Source organism: Contarinia nasturtii, unplaced genomic scaffold, assembly GCF_009176525.2.
Source record: "Contarinia nasturtii isolate CC-2019 unplaced genomic scaffold, AAFC_CNas_1.1 Cnas_scaffold_220, whole genome shotgun sequence".
NCBI lineage: Eukaryota > Metazoa > Arthropoda > Insecta > Diptera > Cecidomyiidae > Contarinia > Contarinia nasturtii.
In genome coordinates, this window is record NW_022197577.1 from 1,984,865 (window position 1) to 1,998,461 (window position 13,597).

The window sequence follows — 13,597 nt, forward strand, 5'->3', positions numbered from 1 at the left end:
CGTCAAACGGTACACAATCGAACGATTTGAACGCGTCATTTGGAACAAAATCAACACCGAAATCGGATAAAATGTCTATTCGTCACATTATGACCGAAGTTAAATTGCTCCGTACCGTGATTGAAGAAAATTCGAAAAAATTGGACGCTATCGATACAAAAACAACCGGCATTGACAACTCAACAAAAGTGATAGTGGGTAAAGTGCTCCGACCGGCTCTTTTGAACCCAAATGAAAATGTACCGAACACACCGAAACCATTGAAAAACTCGAAATTACCGCCACAAACACCGAAGACACAATTTTCACGCAATTCTTATGCCGGTGTAATTAAAAATAATCCGATTCATTCCGCCAAACGTCAACGTCTCGAAGATTCACCGAAATCTTTTGCACCGCCAAAAAATAATGTGAAATTCGATGCACCGACGCCCAAAATGGGAAAAAAATTAGCTTCGAATCGGCTGCATGTTGTGGTAAAACCACAACGAAGTGAAAAACCAATATTCAACAAGGCAATTTGGGTTTCTGGGTTCGACCCAATTACCACAACCGATGAAATTATTGAATATATTGTGTCCGAAACATCGGTTAAGGAAAAATCGAAATTCAAAGTACACAAACTCGTGAAGAAGGACAAAGATTTGACCACATTGAAGTTTGTGTCATTCAAAATCGAAGTGAATGAAAGTGATTTTGACAGTTTGATGGATCCGGAAGTGTGGGAAGAAGATGTTCTTGTTCGTGAGTTCCTTCAGAACAAAACATTAGGTGATTTTTTCCCGGCATTGGATTCGAAAAACATCCGCAAAACACCGACACTAGATTCAATGGATTTGACCGTATCACCACCGAGCAAAGTCACCGAATCGTCGAACAAACAGGCAACATCATCGAACAAAACAAAACGAACACCACCGTAAGTAAATTGACACCGCATCGAAAACAAACACAGAACTCCCCAGAAATAGTCTCGAAGCACACAAAACTGAATGTGTACATACAGAATACACATTCCATTCGAGACAAAGTCGATGAGATTCGATTAGCAACAAAATCGTGTCCATTTAATATAATTTCTTTCTTCGAAACGTGGTTATTAAAAAGCATTACAGATATTGAGCATTTCGGCAAACGCTACAATGTGTATCGTGGCGATCGGACGGAACTCACAAGTGATAGAACCGACGGTGGAGGAGTGCTGATCGCGGTTGAATGCAAATTCAACAGTGAAAAGCTGATTCTATCAGAGCGCAGCGGCCTTGAGCACGTGTGTGTAAAAATTTCGTTCGACTCGTGTAATGTCTATGTGTTTGCAGTGTACATTCGGTCGGTGCACGAAACTGAAAAATTCTTGGAATTCGCTGAGATTGTGAAACTGGTCCCATACAATGAAAATGACATCGTTATTGTGTGCGGTGATTTTAACCAGCCCGGTGTCAAATGGATCAAAGCCGATGATGGTGATTATTATTTGCCAATCAATGTGTCGACAGAGGGCGGCATTGCTGTTTTTGACACAATGTTCGACTGTGGGTTCCACCAGCTGTCAAATATCGTTAATCCAGCCGGGAATGTTTTGGATCTTGTATTTACAAACAAGTTCTACGAAATGGCGTTGATTGAATCAACAAGACCATTGGTTAAATCCGACATTTGGCACAAAGCAATTGAAATCGAAGTGACAATTGATGAAAACGAACCCAAATCACCGCAATCATCGGAAATATACGCATACAATTCGGCGGATTTCGATGCGATGAATGAATTCTTCATTGTAAGTGACATTTTGTTGGGGATAAATCGAATTGATGACCTCGAGAATGCATTCCAATTATTTGGCAATGTTCTACACGAGGCAATAGACTCATTTGTTCCAAAAATCACCGTACAAAAGAGCACTGATCCACCGTGGTATACAAAGCACTTGAAACACATGAAAAATGTCAGAAGAAAGGCGTATAAAAAAGCAAGAGAAACTGGTAACTTTGACGAATACAATGCCATCACAGATTCGTTCATGCAGTTACAAAGCCAGTTGTTCAAGTCGTACATCAGCCGCATTCAATTGCAAATCAGAGCAAATCCAAAACATTTTTGGCGATTTGTAAACGACAGAAGAAAGAGAAGTGACATTCCGCCTTTTGTTGAATACAACAATGAGACTGCGAGCACAGACGTATCAAAAGCGGAATTATTTGCTGATTTTTTCGAAAATCAGTATACACAGAGCGACAATATCGACTTGGATCAATTGCTGAGTGAATGCGGTGACATATCGTTTGACATTGACATCAATGAAGTAGACGTGATGAAAGCACTACAAGCGATCAATGTAAACAAAGGAGCCGGCCCAGATGGTATTTCACCAAAACTACTGAAAAATTGTGCGCATACTTTGTCAAAGCCGTTATCAATGCTATTTCGTAAGTCGTTGCATCAAGGATGTGTTCCGACAGCATTGAAAAATTCCAGAATTGTGCCAATATTCAAGTCTGGAAAGAAAAGCAGTGCATCGAATTATCGGCCGATCGTGATAATACCAACAATAGCCAAATTATTCGAAATTGTTGTGTATAACAAAATCGACACATTTGTTAATGCGAAAATCAGCCACAATCAACATGGATTCGTGAAAAATCGATCAACCTCAACAAATTTACTGCAAATGGTAAATTTCACGATGGACTCAATGATCAAAAGGTGTCAAACGGATGTGCTGTACACAGATTTTGAGAAGGCCTTCGACCGTGTGAACCACAAGAAATTGTTGCAGAAGTTGGTGAACTTTGGATTCGGCCGACGACTTGTCAAATGGTTCCATGGATATTTGACAGCGCGAACACAATTTGTTGGAATCGGGGAGAGAAAGTCAAGAACTTTCACTGTGTCATCGGGAGTACCTGCGGGAAGTATCTTGGGACCATGTCTTTTTATTATTTTTATTAATGACATTGTCGAAACCGTAACAAATGCACTTGTTTTATTATTCGCAGACGATCTAAAACTGATACGAACAATACAATCGCCCATTGATGCCATTATTTTCCAAAGAGCCATTGATCAGTTGAACGACTGGTGCACTGAAATCAGCCTAAATTTGAATCTGAGGAAATGCTTCGTGATGACGTATGCAAAGGGTGGATACGCAATCGACTACGATTATACGATCAACAACGGCCAACATACGTTTGAACGAATCAGTTTGCACAAGGATCTCGGCGTTATTTTCGACACAAGACTAACGTTCATCAATCACATCGATGCGATCACAGCCAGTGCACTTGGGGCAATAGGATTCGTAAAACGCACATTAAAGAATAAGTTCACGATTGAATCGGCTAAAATGTTATATTTTGCGCTAGTCAGATCAAAGTTAGAGTACGCGAGTATAGTTTGGCAACCATACCACCGTATACACTCCGATAGAATAGAGTCAATTCAGAAAAAATTTGTGATATGGACATTAAGATTTGTTTACCAAAGAGATGAGAATTTTGTATTGCCACCGTATCAGTTTAGATGTGATGTTTTAAGTATTCAACCGCTTTGGAGACGGCGTATTAATGCCTCTATATTTTTAATTTACGATCTCTTATTAGGTAGAATAGTGTCGCGTTCGCTTAGGGATAAGATTGTATACACAAGACAGCAATATAACGTAAACCAAAGAAATTTGAGGAATACAGAACTTATTAGAGTACGGATGTTTACAGCTGAATATGCACATAGTCAACCATTTTACATGGCGTGTAGGAATTTTAATTTAATAAGAGAAACATTTTTGGAATCGGCATCGAGACACATTTTTAGAAATAGTATTGTTGAATTGGACAATTTGTTATTTAATATTCGGTAAAATAAACTAAGAAAAATTGTGTTATGAATAGTAATATACAATGGACACAGTCGATATCTGCTGCTCCGAAGTCGAAAAGATTGGCGGCTGGCATTCGATTCGGGTAGTGTTTCATTGCAAATGATATTGTAAATAATTGTGATAAAATCAGTCTGTGATCAGACGGTGAATAAATAAATAAAAAATAAATAAAATATTCCGGTTACAAATAAATAATTCTTTATGATAATATACATTTTATGTATTAAACATTTTCCTTAATATTTTGTTCTGAATTTCAGTTTGAATTAAACAATTTCATTTACATCTACCGTTTCCATACCTTACAATCCGATCGCATTTTGTTCCATAATGTAAAAAAAACTTGAATAATAAATTAATTTTCATTGTTTTTATATAAATATTGAAAAGTTGTAGGTTGCCTTCGAAACCATTCATATATTTGTGTTGTTAAAGAAATAAAAACAATAACGAGCAAAAAATGATCTTTCACTTTTACGCTGTTGTGTTAACATTATTCTTGTGCGACTATGTGGCAGCGGCTTTGTGCATTGCACGTAATCCGTTATCAAAAATGTACGGTTACATGTCATGTTGTTCTAACAAAGACAGCAGAGAAGAATGCTTTAATATCGATGATTTTAAATACGCGGGAGACCCAATTAAATTTAGCTGCATACATGAAGACCAGTATGTATATTTGTACATGTTTATTATTCGAATCCGGCTTATTTTCCTTTGTTTTGATCCAAGGCAACTCGGTTTTGATGTGTATAAATCTGACGAAGATGACATGATGGAATTGGCAGCAAAATTGGATAACGGAAGGGGCATTTCCCTATTTTTTCACGGAATCGGAAACAAAGTTTCCATCGACGGTATTTTCATTTCCATTTTACTCTCAAATATGAGCAAACGATACATAAATAAATATTTTTCTTTAAGGCTATTTTTTTAATGCTGTGAAAGGTAAGCAGTAAATCATATTAAAAATGTGAAAATAAAACCAATTTCATCTTCTACTAGAATGGTTTTCTGTGTCCGATAAAAATATCTGCATCATAACGTATGTATATGCAAAACCTACAACACTGCTCACCCTTTTGATTGGTATGTGTGTATTTGTACATCTCCACTATGACAATTCAATTTAATTGGCTTTATTTCGAATGAAGACGTGAACAAAATGGTGAGGACAAAACGGTTGGACTTTGTAGCGAAGCAAGCTCGTGATTTGGTGTTGAATGTTCGCGAAAAGTGTGTCGAATCTGGGAAAAGTGATTGTCTTAAAAGTATGTCACAAGTGGATGTTATTGGATTTAGCTTTGGTTCTTACATAGGTAGCCGCACCTGTGAATTTCTCTATGAAAAGACAAAAGAAAGAGTTAAAACTTTATTGGGTATGTGTGCAAGAACTAAAATTGATACATATCATCAAACTATTACATCATTTTTTTGAATTCGAATAATCAATCAACAGGACTTGATCCTCCGAGAACTACCATTTTCTTGGACAACTCGCCACATTTTAAGAGGGGCGATGCCGAGTACACGCAAGTTTTGCACACCTCAAATAATTTTGGGACATCTAAAAAAATTGGCGACGTAGACATCTATGTACATTATAAATTTGATACGATTTTGTTGAATTTATTGAAAAAGCATGGCTTGAGTGTGTTTCTACACATCGCAACTGCAACAAAACGACTCTATCTCATAGCCGAAGAAAATGGAAATGGAACTATGATTGCCAATGTTGGACAAAAACTTCGTCCATTGAAATCCAATGAGGTCTTACTGGGTGTGTATGGAACATTCAATCAGCGAAAGAAGGAAAAAACATTTGAGCTGAATCTAGTCGATAAAACGAAGCTTTTTTGGGACAATCTTAGTGGCCTTGTGAATGTGAAATATTTTGGTTGATTGACATGTGTCGTATTGTCATTGCATTTTTATATTTCAATATGAAAGGAAAGCCTGACAATAAATATCATTCGAATAAATGAAAAATTGTGGATTAACCTTTTTTTATCAATAAATGAAAGCGTTAGCTCGTGTAATTCAAATAAGTCAGTGAATATTTGACGATTATTTTTCCTCTGTGCATTGCTCAAATTCAAAAGCAAATAAACACGATTATGAGTTTAATAATTAAAAATGCGCATGAATTATTATTTTTTTAACATTCCTTGTATTAACTGAATAAATAAGTATACAAAGATAAGCGTCAAACACACGTCGTTACTTTCATAAGTTGCTATCTACTTGGTTGAATTTATATTTTTGTTATTCGGGTTTTTGGTGATTTATCAATTCGTTCAATAAAAATGTTTATTTATTTTTACACTATTCTTCTTGCGTTGCTTTTAAGCGACTGCGCAGCGATGCTTAGTCGAATTCTTGGTGGTATGTATTTTTAGTTATTTGAAATGGGTTCCATTTTGTGTTAATGTTTCATAAAATTGTAGGTGGTAGTTGCTTTAACGGAGGGCAAACATCAGGGGAAGTATTCGATATTGATGATTTTGTATATAATGGTGACCCGATTACATTTGCCTGTATCAGCTCAAAAGAGTGAGAAATTACCGCTTTCAACAAAACTACATATTATTCATAGCCATGTATATCTCAAAGTCAATTCCAGTTTGACATAGTCCGATCAAATAATTCTCTCCTGCCCGTTTTACATAATCTTTTAAATAACGGCAGAGGTCTATCGTTGTTCTTTCACGGAATTGGAAATACTGTCAGTAAAGATGGTTAGTATCGGTGCCACACTCACCCATAAAAATGCTTTAAAAAACTTTTATTATTTTTTCCATAAGGTCTTTATTTTAGACAAACCAAAGGTAATTTTTCTTTTGATTTAATTCGAATTTTTGATTGATCCATCTCAAAACCATGCTTTCTTTTCATCTGACCAGAATGGTTCTCTCGGTCCGACAAAAACATTTGCATAATAACCTATGCATTTTTGAAGGATTCTGTGTCAATATACAACATTGTGTCTCATTTAAACAAAATGGTGAAGACTAGACGATTAGAGTTCGTGGCAAAGCAGGCGCGTGACTTTGTGTTAAATGTTCGAGAAAGATGCTTAAATGACCCTCTCTCGAGTGCAAGTTGTTTAAAGCACATGTCACAGGTTGAAATTAGTGGATATAGCTTTGGCGGGCATATCGCAAGTCGAACCTGTGATTATCTCTTCCAAAAGACGAACGAGAAAGTTAAAATGCTATTGGGTACGACAGATTTGTGTATTTTATTTAAACTCAACATTTACCCTTGTGGTATATTTCGTCTAGCTTTGGATCCATCTGGTAATTCATTTCTCTTGAACAAAGTAACGTATCCTAAGAGGGGCGATGCTAATTATGTTCAGGTCATTCATACGTCAGGTGTAGGCATCACGCGGCAAGTCGGAGACGTAGATATATACTTGACTTATAAGTCGAAGGCATTGTGGGGCGTATTTGAAAAACATGATTTAGGTATAAAATATAATAGTTTTTTATAAAATTCACCTTAATGATTTCACAAAATGTTTAAAATTAAACCAACCTTGAATGGATTTCGAGTTGTACACAACCCATCATCAGCTACACGACTAAAAGTGAAGTGCGCATCGCATGAACCAAAAGTCCAAAAAATTCACTCAATAAACATTAGAATAGATAACGGTTTCAATACACAGTAACATAAAAACGCACACTACTATTCACATTTCATTTAAACATTGCAAATGAGTGAGAGAATGCATGATTCTACGTTCCCTTCATCTTGATTTAAATTGTTATTGACTTTTTTGATATAATACGATTCATAAGGATCAAGCCGTCTATCGTCCGTAACTTGTTTTATTAAACGCATATTGTCAATGTTAATGTTAAAATGATTTTCGGTATGTGCATTTGTGCATACACTGATTTTAATACTTTTTTATTATGATTTAGGTTTATATATGCATTTTGGAACGTCTACCAAACGATTTTATCTAATTGGCGAAGAAAATGGTAACGGAACGATTGTCGTTAATAATGGTCAGCCACTTCGTCAATTGAAGCCTTCTGAATGCCTGATTGGTATATATGGAACATTGAATGAGCATCAAAAAGGGAAGAGATTTGAAATGTCCCTCGTTCATCGGGAAGAAGTTAAACTTTTTTGGGACACTCTTGGCGAATATGCTGAATTAGATCAATTTGATTAGCCAATATGAAAGCAATACTTTTGAACTACTGTCTCGGTGAGTCTGTGTTTAAAGAACCATATTTCTAAGGGCACACTCAAAGTATATACACAATTCCATGCAGAAAAAACCTCTCCTTTCTCCACTGAATAAAAATAAATATATATTTTTGTCATCAATGAAAAACTGTTGGTCTTATCTTATTTTAGCAAACCATCAAGAGTTTAAAAATCATGGTATACAGAACCTCTGTCCTCAAGATATAATAAATAAATTCAATTTTCTTCTACAGCTCCTTCTCGCCCATTATAATTGTGTACACGTGAAAACAAGTCAATAACAAAAATGATTGACGTCGTACATTTCAATAAAATTGTTATTATTAGAATTTCATATGCGTGTGTAATTTACGACGAAATGAAATTTTTTAATTACATTCCTTGTTTTTTCTCTATAAACATGTCACAAATAAGACTCTAGTTTCAGTCGACGTACGTCGTACACCTAATAAGTCGTAATTTATTTGTGTAAACTTTTTATATCTGGTTCTTTTCGCAATTTAGTTCAATTAAAATGAAAATGGTTATTCTTTTTAACAGTTTTTTTCTTGCATTACTTTTGAACGAATGCACAGCGATGCTTGGTAGAATATATTTCGAATGGGTTTCAAATTGTCTCAAAATTTCATGGGATTGTAATTTATAGGTAGTAAATGGCTAAAGCGAGGAAAGTCATCATCGGACGAATTTGATATTGATAATTTGCTGTACACTGGTGACCCAATTACATTCGCATGTGTGACCTCTGAAAAGTGGGTAAAATAAATTTGCATAAAAAGTACGTATGATAATTAAACATTCATTTTTTCGTTCAGTCAATGCAAGTTTGATTTGATAAAATCCAATAATGATTCTGCATTGCCGACTTTATATGACGCTTTAAATAATGGACGGGATTTATCATTGTTTATCCATGGCATTGGAAATCGTGTTACTAAAGATGGTTAGTATCGTACCTACACTTGCCGCAAAAAACTTTTGTGATAGCTTGATTTTTATTTTCAGGTCTCTACTTTTGGCACGCCAAAGGTAATTTGTGTGGATTCGATTTCATTATTGAATTTCTCTTTCATTTCTCATCATTTTTTTTTCTTTTGACTTGATCAGAATGGTTCTTAAAATCTGGCAAAAACATTTGCATAATTACGTATGCTTATTTAAATAGTTGTAAATCAATGTTCAACGTTGTCCAAAGTTTGAATAAAATGGTAAAGACAAAACGATTAGAGTTTGTGGCAAAGCAAGTACGTGATTTGGTCTTAAATGTTCGAGAAAAGTGTTTGAATGACACTCACTCGAGTGTTAGTTGTTTAAAGCACATGTCACAGGTTGAAATTAGTGGATATAGCTTTGGCGGGCATATCGCAAGTCGAACCTGTGATTATCTCTTCCAAAAGACGAACGAGAAAGTTAAAATGCTATTGGGTACGTCGGATTTGTGTATTTTATTTAAACTCAACATTTACTCTTGTGGTATATTCCGTTTAGCATTAGATCCATCTGGTAATTCATTTCTCTTGAACAAAGTGGAATATCCAAAGAGTGATAATGCGGATTTCGTCCAAATCGTTCATACGTCAGGTAAATTAAATAAAGTATATATTATTTCATAAGCATAATATGCGGTTTTTAGGAGTTGGAATAGAGCGTCAAGTTGGCGACGTAGATATATATTTGAAATTCAAGTCAAAGACACTATTGGGACTGGACAAACATGAGTTGGGCTTATATATGCATTTTGGAACTTCTGCCAAACGTTTTCACCTGATTGGCGAAGAAAATGGCAATGGAACGGTTGTCGTGAATACCGGAGAACCACTTCGTCAATTGAAGCCCTCTGAGTGCCTGATTGGTGTATACGGAACATTGAGTGAGCATCAAAAAGGGAAGAGATTTGAACTGGTGCTCGTTCAAGAGAAAGAAATCAAACTTTTCTTTGACACTCTTGATGTATATGGCAACCTAGAACGATTTGATTAGCAAATTAAAAGAGAATTTATTATATGTATGTCAATATTTCGATATTGTCTAGTTCGTTGGAAGATTTTTATTTATACAGATTATTTTGCTGTTCATCATTGAATATTAATATTAATACAATTTATAAAAATATTGACGTCAGCAGAATATTAATAAAATTCATATTCTCTTTTCATATCAAACAAGTGAAAAATAACACTCCATGGCGTAAATATCGAGAAATAAAAGAAATTATAATTTATTTACGAACTTAATAAACAGATCTGTAATTATGTCTAAAGTTTTGTGTCTATGAATGTGCTCGAAATTCAGCAATTTTAAATATTGGTTTTGTTCGGCTTAAATAAAAGATGTTTTGGGGATGCTGGCTTCAGTTTACAATCGATCAGTGATCTAAGTTACTTTAACAAAAATAAAATAATTGGAATTTCATATTTTGTTGAAGCGTTATTTAGAAAAATGAAATTTCGGTTTTATACAGTTTTCTTGGTATTGTTTTTATACGAATGTGCTGCGATGATGTGTGGTAATATATGACAAATTAAGTTTGTCTGTCATTTAATTGCTAATGATAATAATTGTTATGATCAAAAGGTCGTTGTGCAACAGACGAAAAAATTTCTAGTAAAAACTTTGAATACGAGGGAGACGCGATTAAATTTTCATGTATATACAAAGAAGGGTAAGAATGCTGAAAAATGCATATCAAACAACGTATAGTTGGGCGTATCGATAATAGAAGAAGTGATCATTTCTTAGGTGCTGGGCAAAGAACTTATGCAGATTGATGAGAAGAAATGATCTACTTCGTTTTTTCCCAAAAAATATCATTTAGTGTTAATGAATTTGAACTTTCGCAATACTATTTCTCAGAGAATGAAATTTCACCTCATTCTGATTCCACATTTTTGGCCATTGAAAACGGCATCGAAAATAATTTTATCGCAAAATTGGCTTTCTCATGCCAAGGAATCCCCTTACATAACATTTTGATTGAAAAAAGACTTTCAAACGTCACCAAAATATATCTAGACTAATTGAACTCGCAACCCTCGAAATTTTTTGGGAAATAAACGGTGTCGATCATTTCCTCCCATAAACATGGTTAGTTACATTGCGCCAATTAACTTTATCTATTATCAATACACCTCAACAACAGACAGCCCCAGTTTTATGCGAAAAGATTCAATGCAACGAACAGCCACCTGTACATTCAGCGAATAGCTTCTAAGCTTAATAACGGAAGAGGGCTTTCACTTTTCTTTCTCGGCATCGCAAATACAATCACTATTGATGGGATCTTTTTCAAATATGCCAAAGGTACATTTTTTTGTTGTATTAGATTTGTTTAACATTTAATAAAAATATCTCTCTAACATCATCATTGATTCCTTTTCATCCGATCAGAATGGTTTTCAAAAACTGATAAAAACATCTGTATTATAACATATGCTTATTCGTCAACATCGACAACACTATTCAATATCTTATTCCATGTAAACCAAATGGTAAGTACAAAACGATTGGATTTTGTGGCAAAACAAGCACAAGATTTGGTATTGGAAACCAAAAAGAAATGTGAAGATTCCAGAAGAACTTCGTGCCTCAGACACATGTCACAGGTAGAAGTGGTTGGTTTCTCATTTGGTGCGCATATCGCTGGACTTACATGTGGACTGTTGTTCGAGAAAACTGGAGAAAAGGTCAAAATATTGCTAGGTATGCCCATGTAATGTTTAATGTTTTAAAAAACAGTGCACTTATTCAAAATATTCCCAAAAAGCTCTCGATCCTGCCGGTACTTCGTTTTTCTGGAACAAACCAGGACATATGATAAAGAGCGGCGACGCTGATTATGTTCAAGTGATACATACGTCAGGTAAATAAAATAAAATATTTATAATATTTAATAAGTATAATATGTGGTTTTTCAGCATTTGGACTGGATCAGCCAGTTGGTGATGTAGATATTTATGTAGATTCCACATCCAATAAGATTCTACTCGGTGCTTGGGCAGAAAAGCACGCGCTAAGCGTTTACTTACATATTGCAACTTCAACAAAACGACTTTTCATAATAGCCGAAGTAAGAGGCAACGGAATACTATTGATAAGTGAACGTCAACCACGTGAACTAAAACCACAAGAGTGTCAAATTGGTATATACGGTACATTGCAAGCGCATCATAAAGGTAAACAATTCAATATATCCATCGTCGATAGAGAAGATACTACAGTCTTTTGGGACGCCCTTGGTGAACTTGGTGGCAAAGAAATGCTGGTGTGATCAAGTAAACAGCAGTAAACATGTATTCAATTATCGAACGTATGAAAAATGAAAGAATTTTGACGACTCATTCAAAAGAATAAATAAATAAAATTTATAATATTGAAACGGAGAATTTCTTTTCAAACATCGTCATACAAATACATTGCAAAATATTTTTATTTCTGATAAAAAATGATCGAAATTGTTATAAGAAAATGTCAAACAGTCGAGGACTGCACCAAAGAATGAGAACATGCATGCAACCCCCTCACTGAAATACGTTTGATTTGCTTTGTAAATGGAAGCGGTGGGAGAACGAACTAATCAAACAAGATTCCAACATAGCATGGTCATTTGCGGCCAACAAAAATATTTGCGTTATAACGTATGCCTTTACGGAAAATCCGACAACAATCTTCAACATTTTATCGCATTTGAATGATATGATAAGCACAAAACGAATCGATTTCGTGGCAAAACAGGCACGTGATTTGGTGTGGAATATTCGAAATAAGTGTATTGAATCGGGTACGCGCGGCTGTCTCCGAAACATGTCGAAAGTCATGTGGTTGGTTTCAGTTTTGGTGCGCACGTAGGTTCACGAGCCTGTGAATACATATACAAAAAAACGAACGAAAAGGTTAATTTAATATTGAGTAAGTAAATGAAACTGTATAAATGAATATTATTAATTGAAAAATGTATATAATTATAAATTCCAAGGTCTTGACCCCACGGTAACCAAATTTTTCTCAGACAAATCAACACATTTCATTCAAAGTGGAGACGCTGACTACGTTCAAGTTTTGCCTAGAGTTTTGCATACTTCAGTTTTTGGTGTTGAAAAACAAATTGCCGAAAAACAAATTGCCCAATAGTTTCGGGATTATTTCAGAAACATAATTTGGGCGTTTATATGCATGCTGCAATATCAACGAAACGACTTTATATGATTGCCGAAGAAATTGGAAACGAAAAAGGAAAACACAAACCAAACGGAACGATGATTGTGGGAACAGACGAACCACTTCGCCGGCTAAAAAACAATGAGGTTCAGGTTGGCGAATATGGAACATTTAGGACGGACCAAAAAGGATAAAAGTTCAGAATATCTTTAAAAGGAACGAATCTGGCAAACAAATTTTGGGACAGTATTGAAGAATATAAAAGATGGTGATCTGACTGACTGCTAAACATGTGAGCTTGTTATTCGATTCTCAAATTTTTACACTTGTGGCGTT

At 35.2% G+C, this 13,597-nt stretch overlaps 4 protein-coding genes across 4 annotated transcripts; all 4 read left to right on the plus strand.

The window, feature by feature from the left end:
* Positions 1-4,270: 4,270 nt before the first annotated feature.
* Positions 4,271-5,928, plus strand: LOC116337272. Its single transcript, XM_031761697.1, has 6 exons — positions 4,271-4,549; positions 4,613-4,737; positions 4,805-4,828; positions 4,886-4,969; positions 5,035-5,259; positions 5,340-5,928. The coding sequence occupies exons 1-6, from the start codon at positions 4,341-4,343 to the stop codon at positions 5,780-5,782; spliced, it is 1,110 nt and encodes a 369-aa protein (XP_031617557.1). The 5' UTR covers positions 4,271-4,340; the 3' UTR covers positions 5,783-5,928.
* A 181-nt stretch (positions 5,929-6,109) lies between these two features.
* Positions 6,110-8,234, plus strand: LOC116337273. The gene is made up of 7 exons (XM_031761698.1): positions 6,110-6,265; positions 6,328-6,433; positions 6,494-6,618; positions 6,685-6,708; positions 6,784-7,101; positions 7,165-7,350; positions 7,813-8,234. The coding sequence occupies exons 1-7, from the start codon at positions 6,187-6,189 to the stop codon at positions 8,067-8,069; spliced, it is 1,095 nt and encodes a 364-aa protein (XP_031617558.1). The 5' UTR covers positions 6,110-6,186; the 3' UTR covers positions 8,070-8,234.
* Positions 8,235-8,538: 304 nt separating this feature from the next.
* Positions 8,539-10,367, plus strand: LOC116337274. Its single transcript, XM_031761699.1, has 7 exons — positions 8,539-8,691; positions 8,754-8,859; positions 8,923-9,050; positions 9,113-9,136; positions 9,215-9,532; positions 9,596-9,688; positions 9,741-10,367. Exons 1-7 carry the CDS (start codon positions 8,622-8,624, stop codon positions 10,085-10,087), a joined length of 1,086 nt encoding a protein of 361 aa, XP_031617559.1. The 5' UTR covers positions 8,539-8,621; the 3' UTR covers positions 10,088-10,367.
* A 112-nt stretch (positions 10,368-10,479) lies between these two features.
* LOC116337277 (phospholipase A1-like) lies at positions 10,480-12,482 on the plus strand. Its single transcript, XM_031761701.1, has 6 exons — positions 10,480-10,613; positions 10,682-10,769; positions 11,247-11,407; positions 11,495-11,806; positions 11,871-11,966; positions 12,022-12,482. Exons 1-6 carry the CDS (start codon positions 10,547-10,549, stop codon positions 12,372-12,374), a joined length of 1,077 nt encoding a protein of 358 aa, XP_031617561.1. The 5' UTR covers positions 10,480-10,546; the 3' UTR covers positions 12,375-12,482.
* The last annotated feature ends 1,115 nt before the right edge of the window (positions 12,483-13,597 follow it).